This window comes from Atractosteus spatula, chromosome 22, assembly GCF_055471065.1.
Source record: "Atractosteus spatula isolate fAtrSpa1 chromosome 22, fAtrSpa1.hap1, whole genome shotgun sequence".
In the NCBI taxonomy this organism is placed as follows: Eukaryota; Metazoa; Chordata; class Actinopteri; order Semionotiformes; family Lepisosteidae; genus Atractosteus; species Atractosteus spatula.
This window is the reverse complement of record NC_142727.1, coordinates 3,170,207-3,180,599: the sequence shown is the minus strand read 5'-3', so window position 1 is coordinate 3,180,599 and position 10,393 is coordinate 3,170,207. Positions and strand designations below refer to the sequence as shown.

The 10,393-nt window shown below is 47.1% G+C and overlaps 1 protein-coding gene across 2 annotated transcripts; it reads right to left on the bottom strand.

Moving 5' to 3' along the window:
* Window positions 1-1,120: 1,120 nt before the first annotated feature.
* LOC148816598 (uncharacterized) lies at window positions 1,121-10,014 on the bottom strand. Of its 2 annotated transcripts, XM_088939897.1 has the most exons (4): window positions 9,921-10,014; window positions 3,684-4,125; window positions 2,995-3,061; window positions 1,121-2,299 (listed from the first exon to the last, which is right to left on the bottom strand). In XM_088939897.1, the coding sequence occupies exons 2-4, from the start codon at window positions 4,104-4,106 to the stop codon at window positions 2,235-2,237; spliced, it is 555 nt and encodes a 184-aa protein (XP_088796023.1). In that variant the 5' UTR covers window positions 4,107-4,125; window positions 9,921-10,014; the 3' UTR covers window positions 1,121-2,234. The 2 variants fall into 2 exon arrangements, with proteins under 2 accessions (XP_088796023.1, XP_088796024.1); XM_088939898.1 differs by lacking the exon at window positions 9,921-10,014 and having other exon boundaries at window positions 1,121-2,160; window positions 3,684-4,450.
* Between the last annotated feature and the right edge of the window lie 379 nt (window positions 10,015-10,393).

Genomic DNA, 10,393 nt, shown 5'->3' with positions numbered 1-10,393 from the left:
AGCAGGGGGCGCTCACCCTGTGGTCCATGTGGATCCTAATGCCCCAGTACAGTGACGGGGACACTATACTGTAAACAGGTGCCGTCCTTCGGATGGGACGTAAAACCGAGGTCCTGACTCTCTGTGGTCATTAAAAATCCCAGGGCGTTTCTCGAAAAGAGTAGGGGTGTTACCCTGGTGTCCTGGCCAAATTTCCCATTGGCCCTTACCAATCATGGCCTCCTAATAATCCCCATCTCTGAACTGGCTTCATCACTCTGCTCTCCTCCCCACTGAGAGCTGATGTGTGGGGAGCGGATTGGTGCACTATGGCTGCCGTTGCATCATCCAGGTGGGGGTGGAAGGGATCCCCATGACCTGTAAAGAGCTTTGACTGGAGTGTCCAGAAAAGCGCTATATAAGTGTCAGCGATTATTATAATTAACAACCTGAGCAAATCAGACATGCCTGTCCTGCTCCCCAACTGGTCTCCAGCAGGACTCCCACCACATGCCCCAGGCCAGCTGAAAGATCCAATCCCTCCAGCAGGTCCTGGGACACGGACCACAACCGGGCACACCATATGATAGCATCGTGTGGAATAACAAAGCTGCAGCTGTAAGTCACATTTCGATCACCTCATTTTGACTGGTCAGCTCCTGATCAGTCGCCTTACCTATCAATCAATCAAAGTCGATTTAGCAAATGCACAACAATACAGTGTGCGGCAGCAGTTGCTGGCAATGAAATGTCTTTTCTGCGAGCTCACCAGGGGGGTAAAAATCACTAAATTAAAGTTACAAAATAAGGTTACATAATAATAGATACTAGTGCAATAGAAATGGAATAAGATCAACTCAGACAGAGCTCAATATAAATAGAGCTGCGATGGACATAATGTCTTGCATACACCCTGGACACAAGCAGTGCAGTGTGCTGAGTACAGTGAAAACTGTGTGTCCATGTAGCCATTTTGGGTGATTTGCTGAAGGAGCTGCAGCTTGGCTATTTAGCAGGCTTATTGCCTGGGGGTAGAAGCTGTTCAGTAAACTGTTAGTCTCTGACCGAATGCTGCAGTACCGTTTATTGGACAGTACCTTATGTAACACAAGCTGCAATGGTGTAAATCTGACAGAGCACCTTTACCCAACAGCATTCCTTTATTTCACTGGCTGGGCCGAGAGACGACATGGAGTCGCACTTGTACAGCAAGAGATTTACAGAGTGAAGCACCGTGGTCGAGGGTGTGACGGTAGCATCTCACTTAGGTTCAACTCTTAACCATGGCCAGCAGCCATATCGCCCTGCAGATCACCACTGGCAGCCCCACTGGAGCTCAGCAGGTGTGAGCCTGGTCAGTACCTGGAGGGGAGACTCCTGGGAAAGCTAAGGCTGCTGCTGGAAGAGGTGTTAGTGGGGCCAGCAGGGGGTGCTCACCCTGCGGTCTGTGTGGGTCTTAATGCCCCAGTATAGTGATGGGGACAGTAGACTGTAAAAAGGCGCCGTCCTTCGGATGAGACTTAAAACAGAGGTCCTGACTCTCTGCGGTCATTAAAAATTCCAGGGAGTTTCTTGAAAAGAGTAGGGGTGTTACCCCGGTGTCCTGGTCAAATTTTCCTCTGGCCTTCACCAATCATGGCCTCCTAATAATCCCCATCTCTGAACTGGCTTCATCACTCTGCTCTCCTCCCCACTGAGAGCTGGTGTGTGGGGAGAGGACTGGAGCATCATCCAGGTGGGGCTGCTCACTGGTGGGGGTGGAGGGGATCCCAATGACCTGTAAAGCGCTTTGAGTGGAGTGTCCAGAAAAGCGCTATATAAGTGTAAAGAATTATTATTAACCTCCTAATCCAGAACCCAGGGTCCTCATCTCCACTTGCGTTGATGCTGGTTCTTCATCATGACCCTGCTGTCAGTCTGCCATGTTCACTGCTCTTGAGTCCCACTGCACAGCAGCCTGATCCACTCCAGGTTTTATCATTCTGACGATCAGGATCCCACTGGACAGACATCAGGCCCACCCAAAGTATTAGTGTTGTCAGCCACACTCTCGTTGTACAGTGGTCTGACCCACTCCAGGTTTTACCACCTGCAGCTTCTTGTGATGGGAGCCGAGCCAATAACAGGTGCTGGAAGTGTCCAGTGTGCAAGCTGATCAGAGTCCATTTACAAATAAAGTTACTGACAGAAGACAAAAAAAAAAGATAGTCCGATAAAAGTCAAGCCAACAGTCTACAGCGAGGACTTATTTTCTCTTAAGCTTTATATTTGACCACTTTTTTTAGAGTTTCCTGGTTGCTGTCTCTTGACTCTGCCCGACCTACAAAAATAAAAAAAATATTGGACGATGTACGGTCACTTGCATTGTTAAGCGCCTTGGGGCAACCTTGTTGTGAAAGGCGCTATATAAAAATAAATTGAATTGAACTGACAGATTAAATCGGACATTTTCTCTCTCTGCTGCAATGCCCTCCTCTCGTTTCTGTCCTGCAGTCCCCTACTACACCTGTAGAGACAGCAGCGGCGCTATTTCTCCCATGGACTTGAATAGCATTTACACCAGCAATGACAACAGCCAGGAATTAGGCATATGAAGGTTTATTAAGTATGCATAGTTACAATAATTTGGCTTAACCCATCTGGCTGAGGGCAGACCTCCTGACCAGAGGACGAGGAGGCTGGGACCCCCCTGCAGAGTGAGGGGTGACCCAGGTGCAGCTGCAGAGGGGGAGATGGGGTAAAGGAGGGATGCAGGAGATGAATGCGAGGGAGAGGAGAAGACCATGTACAGTATTTATGACGTTTCAGTGAGGACATTACATCATCTACAGGCCCCTGAGGGTGATTGAACCTGGTTGTTGTCATTCCTCCTGGGCTTTAGCTATAAACCCCCAGTAAATTATTCGTTTACCCAATCTGCTTATTTCCATTTATTTTCTCTCACTCGATCTCCTACTTTTCAACCTCTCCATCTGGAAAGTGTGTCCTACTAGAATTCCGGGACAGGTGGCTTACCTTCCTTCATTCTTGTGACCTCCTCCTCTTCTCCTTCTGTCTCTTCTCTAGTCTCTCTCCCTGTGTCCTGAAAAAGAGCGCAGAGCAGTCTGAGACTCTGCAGGCTGGACTAGACTGGGAGCTGGATGAGTTCTTCACTGGGATTATAATCAGACTCTACTGACAGAGCAGTCTGAGACTCTCCAGGCTGGAGTGGACTGACTGGACTGGGAGCTGGATGAGTTCTTCACTGGGATTATAATCAGACTCCACTGACACTGACAGAGCAGTCTGAGACTCTCCAGGCTGGACTGGACTGACTGGACTGGGAGCTGGATTAGTTCATCACTGGGATTATAATCAGACTCACACTGACAGAGCAGTCTGAGACTCTCCAGGCTGGACTGGACTGACTGGACTGGGAGCTGGATTAGTTCATCACTGGGATTATAATCAATCTCCCACCGACACTGACTTCAGATACTGCAGGCTGTACAGCCTTTACATCCCTTTTACTGCAATGCATATTTTACAGCATTAAGTAAGGAATTACTGTTGAAATTATTGGCTCCTTCTGCTCCTCCAAAAAAAAAATCATGATCATAATTGTCATTATCATCATCGTCATGAGTAGTACGCGGAGCAATTTAGAATAAATCTATATTCTCTAGTATTGTTACTCAATAAACATTAATATCAATCTCACGCACCCTGACATCCGAGGGCTCGCCGTCGCTCTGCCTCTGGTACGGGACGAGGGAGACCCGGCTGGTGTGGAAGTTGAGGCGCCGCAGCTCCCGGCGGACGGTGCGGGCCGAGACCGCCTTGTCCTGCGCCTGGGCGGCGTTGAGGGAGTCGGTGATGGACGAGATGGTGAGGGAGGGCCGCTCGCACTCGCTCTCCACCAGCCGCGCCAGCCAGCGCCGGGCCTCTTCCGAGACCAGCCGCTTTCTCCCGCACCGCGACCGGTCCGTGCTCCTCTTCTGCGCCGTGCGCCAGTCCTTGAACACCCGGCAGACCGTGGTGCGGGACTTCAGGACCTTGCGGGCCGTTTGAGCTAAACTAGCCCCGCATAGCCTGGCTCCGACTATCATCCCTCTCTCGAATTCGGTCAGGTCCTTGTTCCGACCCATTGCACGGGCAGAGTTCCGTCTACCCGCGGAAAAGAAAAAACAAACTGAAATTGCAACGATGAATTTGCAAAAAGGGTGAATCCTTCAACAGATAAAACCCCGTGGCGGTATTTTTCGTTCATTTAAAGGAGGTGGGGAAGACTATACTTTAAAAACATAAGCGTATTTCTCTTTTTTTTCCCCTTCCCCCACGCAATCTGAACACGGGGAGCGAGAGGCTGTTCCTAATATTGTGGCCACACCTCCGCGTTGCTGCACGCCGGCCAGGACGGAGCGAGGGAGCCGAACCCGCTCCGCTCTCATGTCACCCCGAACCCGGACACGTTCCGTTGTCATGCTAACAACAGGTCTGCATTTCAGTGGGACGGGCTGACCGGAACGCACTGTAGGAAGCCCTGCTTGCAGGGACCCTCCCAGCGGACGTGCTGCACAAACAGTACACTGGCACTCACTGTGGGCCACGGCGTAGCTACAGGAAGAATCTGACCTCCTCTAAATTTATATGGAGCTGTTTTCTGCAAATCATTTGCAGCAATGATAAAAAAAAACTAACACAAATGTAAAGAAACAACGCGTTAAACAGAGCCTCTAGTCTTTCACTAAGATAGTGACAGAATAACAAAGAAATATAACATCAAAGCAGAGATTATATAGAATCGATAGAAATATTTTAAATCTTTACATATATAATACAATCATTTAAATCAATCTAAATGTTAAAATGTTAGGGCACAGTCTGGAACTAATCCTTGAAAACAGAGGCAGGGAAGAAAGAGCGGTATTTTAAAAGATATTTAAGAGCATGAGAAAGATTTAAGCAAGACGAGATCATTCAGCCCATCTAGTCTGTTTACTGATCCCAGCCTCTCACCCAGCTTCTGCTTGAAGGACACCAGGGCAGCTTGTTCCACGCTCCCACAAACCTTTGTGTAAAGAAGTGCCTCCTTTTCTTAAGAGTTAAACGCACTTCCACATAGTTTCCACTTGGGTCCCCTGCTCTGAAGAAAAATGTGCTGTATTTTGATGTGTGTGTCAGTTCTCAGTTGATAGAAACTGCTCAATTCTAACGCCTTGCATTTACCTTGCTTGTCCCCCAGTTGAATTAAGAATTGGTTTCCAACCTTCAGGGCAGCGCAGTGGTACAGAGGTCGGCACTGCAACTGGGGGCCTAGGTTCAATTCTGGACCTGGGGTGTTTTCTGTGTGGAGTTTGCATGCCCTGCCCATGTTCGTGTGGGTTTCCACCCACAGTCCAAAGGCATGCTGCTAAGTTATGTGGCTTCTGGGAAAATTGGCCCTGGTGGGTGTGTGTGTGTGTGTCTGGTCTGTGATGGACTGGCGTCCTGTCCGGGGTGTACCCTGCCTCGTGCCCATTGCTTGCAGAGGATAGGCAACTGCTCCTACACAACCTTAAATTGAAAGAAGCAGTTAGAATATAGATGAATGGGTGGGTTGTCTACAGTGCCTCCTGCTGGTGTTCCAACAGCATTCCTTGCAGCAGCTGCCTGGTTTGCCCTGAAGGTCTCCTATCCCGTAAGCGACCAGGGTCTATGTCCAGTCGTCTGCAGCTTCTGAGATCTGACCAGATCAGGCTACAGGGTGCTTAAACTGTGGCCCTAAAGAAAAGTGAACTAAAAGGTGACCGTCACTAAATTAACTACACTTGATGTGCACTGCTTTTCTTATTTTATTTTTTTTGTAATAGAATAATAGAGAATGTCTTCTCTTCTCGTTTTTTTGTTTTGTTTGCATTCGATTCAAATGTACAGGAGTGCTGTGTGTCCACAAAAAAACTCCCTCAGGGGATGATAAAGATCTTATTTTATAGCTAAGGAAAAGTCCTTTTTTGTTCCTGCCCCGCAGCCCTGAACTTAAGCCCCACATATTTCTGCAGCAGCGAGGCACCTTCGCAGTTGTGTTTGACGTCTGTTCCATGCACCAGTGTGGGCTGTGGAAAATCGCCTGAAGCAAGCGGTAAGTTTGAACAAGAACAAGAGCGCTGTGACGTGCTGGAGGTGAAGCCAAATTTAGCACTCAGACCCCCCTGATCGGTATCTGCTGATAAAATAAAATGTCAAATAATTTCTCCTGCGTCTGAAGAGCTGGGTGGCGGCTCGGGCTTTACAGAGTTCAGCTCTGTGCAAGCACGCAGGAGGTCAGGCCGTAGAGCTGTTTCAAGTGACCCTGGTGCCCCGCTGTCCAACCCTGTGGAATGTCCTGAAGTTTTAACATCTACTGAAGAAAAAAAAAAAGATATCATATGAGCATTATATTGTGTTGGTGATCCTCCACTATTCTGAATGTTGCATGGCATGATTAACGATATTTCGTTTAATGGAGGTGCGTCACTTAATTCCTACATTGATTTCAGCAAGAGCTGCATTTTCCAGACCCTTTGCTGTGAAAAAACTCTTATTGCAATATGCAGATTTGAAAGGTAATGGCTGGCACTGAAGTTGCATTTTAAGCTTTGATTTTTTTCAGCCTTCGGGCAGTGTAACAATTTAGCAGCGATCCACTGACTACGGTATCTGCTGTTCATTTATGACAGCGGGTGGGCATGGTGGCACAGTGCCTAGCCTTACTGCCATGCTGTCCCGGAGCCCCGGGTTCAATTCTGGACCGATGCTGCTGTCCGTGTGGAGTTTGCATGTTCTCCCCCGTTTGCGTGGGTTTCCCAAAATCCCAAAAGACATGCTAATAGGTTATTTGGCTTCTGGGAAACAGGGCTGTGGTGCGAGTGAGTGTGTGTGTATTTCTCTGCCTTGCAACGAACTGTCCGGGGTGTAGCCTGTATTGGTTACTTACACCTGTTGCTTGCCAGGACAGAACTAGATAAAGTGGTTTTTCCACCACAAATGGAAGAGATATCAAGTGACACGAGAACTGCTAATCTCACACCCACCACTATAGAACAGAGGAAGCCACCCCAGGTATCTGAACTCTAATTATCTGATATTCCATCTCGTGCTCTCCAGCTCCCCATACTCTGTCTCAGGGTAGACCCCACACACCCCAGCTACAGACTGTTTGACCCTCTACCATCTGGAAAACGGTACTGGAGCATCCGGGCCCGGACTACCAGACTCGGAGACAGTGTTTACCCCCGCACTATCAAACTGTTCAACTCCCAGCCTCTCTCACCTGCGATCTGAACTCTCACAGTGCCTTCTTTCTTACCAAACACTCGAACACACATTGAAATCTACCTCTACCCTACATGTCAAAAAGCTCACTCCCCATAATTTCTATCCCTTTATTTCATTCTGTTGATGAATAATGGCACTATGAATAATGATGAATAATGGCACTAAACCTGAATTTGAGTCTCTGTCCAAGTAACTAAAGATCGATAAGTCTGTGGACCTCTGTTGACATCCAAAGTTGTGAACTCATCTTGAGGATCTCCTGTGCGGTAACAGGATTCTAAGGGATAATTAACATGGGATTAAAAAAGAGCTAGACATTGCTTAATAAACATCTTGAGCCCTTTGAATGAGTTGCAGCAGTAGTGGATGCAGAGGAACTGCTTTATTTAGATTTCTCAGACGACCTGTGATGAGGGGTCTTGTGAGTTCTTAAATTAATTCTGGGATCAAAGGAGAGTCCTACAGTGTGCTGCAAGGCTAAATAAACCGAGCCTTTTCCGTCCCGGACATGCAGACAGAACCCGATTCAGGCATTACGAAAACCCCCAAGGGCCCTGACAAAGTCACCCCAAAGGACCAGAATTGACAGTGAAACACAAAAACCAGTTGACACAAGTGGGACCTTCAGGCGAGTGCTTTCAACACTGAAAGCAGGAGGCAGGCACAGATCAGAGCTGCACGATCAAGAAAATCTATGTATATACATATATCCCGATGATTACACGAGTGAAGAGCAGTAAACATTGAAGGAACTAATTTTGTCATAGTTGTCATACTACACGTGTCCACTAGTGGGCTATTAACACTTTATCAATTGATCAATTGATCTTATTGTTAAGCATGGTATAGCAGGTGGAGCACCTCTTAATTATAATATTGAGAAGAACACCATCTGGTTTTTGAACTCACGACTTTCTAATATTCTATTTCTGTGTCTCTATATTAGTTGTTTTTTTCCTCCGAGAAGTCGCCAACTTCCCCTGCCCCGTCCCAGTTCTGTTCATTTAAATGAGATGTGTTTGGAGAAGGGCACTTTCTTGCCAGACCATGATGGCGCAGCAGAACATCTGTAGCTCCCTCTGTCTCATTCAGTCTCCTCTCTGTTTCGGCTGAAGTCAGTTCAGCCGTGCCAGCATGCAATATCCTGTGACAAACACTTCCTGTGCCACATCCTGCACAACACAATTAGCACACAAACACGTGATGAAAATCAGAATCACTTTGCTGTGGGGCAAGAATGAATTAATATTACTGTGGAGTACAGTGCAGAGTTCCTGCACTGAGTAACTGTACTATCTGAAGATCACTGGACTAGAGTTCCTGCACTCCACAACTGTATTATCTTAAGATCACTGGACTGGACTAGAGTTTAGCTCTGAGTTACTGTACTAACTTAAGATCACTGGACTGGACTAGAGTTTAGCTCTGAGTTACTGTACTAACTTAAGATCACTGGACTGGACTAGAGTTTAGCTCTGAGTTACTGTACTAACGTAAGATCACCAGACCAGACTAGAGTTTAGCTCTGAGTTACTGTACTAACGTAAGATCACTGGACCAGACTACAGTTTAGCACTGAGTTACTGTACTAACGTAAGATCACTGGACCAGACTACAGTTTAGCACTGAGTTACTGTACTTACGTAAGATCACTGGACCAGACTAGAGTTTAGCACTGAGTTACTGTACTAACGTAAGATCACTGGACTGGACTAGAGTTTAGCTCTGAGTTACTGTACTAACTTAAGATCACTGGACTGGAGAAATCACTGTCCTGTGTATCTACTGGGGCAGAGCGGTAGCTCTGTGGTTAAGGATCTGTGCCTGTGGCTGGAAGGTTGCCGGCTCAAATACCAACGGCCAGCAGAGGAACCTACTCCTTTGGACCCCAGGCTTCTCTCTCCCTGTCTGTGTGTCTCATGGAGAGCAAGCTGGGGTCTGTGAAAAGACACATTTCTAATGTAAGAAATTGTATAGGGCGAATAAAGTGATCTCTCTCTCTCTCTCTCTTTAAAGATAACTGCATTAAAATTACTCTACTGTAAAGAGAGAGATATAAAAAGGAATCATGACTTTTGCCTCTGCGTTACTAATTTCAGAAATGCACATGTTGCGCTATCTGAAAGTAACGCGCGCTAGGGGCCGTGCATAATTAATGCAGATACCATTCTGAGTCACCTGTACGATCCCCGCAATGCAGTTTTAACACTCAGCAAAATTCTTTGACAGTCCAACCACAGGTGTGGCTACTGTTAGCACCCAGCTTTCAAAGTGCATGAAAAACAGAGCTGCGTCTGTGGTTATTATTAAAGACTCCTACAAAAACATGCCCAGGAGCACAAAAATACTGTATCGATGTTTAACAGCTTCTCGACGCCCTGGGATTCTTAACGACTATTCAGGACCTCGGTTTTATGTCTCACCCAAAGGACAGCACATATTTAAAGTATAGTGTTCCATCACCATACTGGGGCATTAGGACCCACATGGACCACACAGTGAGCACCCCCTGCTGGCCCCACTAACACATCTTCCAGCAGCAGCCTTAGCTTTCCCAGGAGTCTCCCATCCAGGTACTGTCCAGCCTCACACCTGCTGAGCTCCAGTGGGCTGCTAGTGGTAAGCTACAGGGTGATATGGCTGCTGTTTTTTTTTCTTGGTTTTACCTTGCGAACTTGTGATAACCTTCTCATAAGTAAGAGGTCACTCTGATGTAAAGCAACTCTGCAGCTGTCGTGGTCTCTGGGATGAGTCAGCAGGCTGGAACTGGTCTTGAATTTGCCCAGAACCCAAGGTGATTCCCGAGCCTGTCCCATGCTCACATGCATTTCCTGGGGTGAAAGGTCAGCATGACTTGGTGACAAATCCATCCTGTGACTTTTAATACAATAGCAGCCTCTTCCTGACTGTTTGAAATGAGAGAATGACAGGCTGACGCATGTACTGAAAAGAACAATATAGAAATAGCTTTCAAAAGAAAACTTCGACCTATGAAACTGTTGTTCAGCGCTGGAGCTGTGAAACAAGTCCTTAACCTGAGGCAGAACCTGGGCCATTCAAAAATGTTAAAGTCACCAACCAAACCACAGACTGAGTCCAGCACTTCATTGGAAACCAGTGAAAAGATGCCAGGACTGGA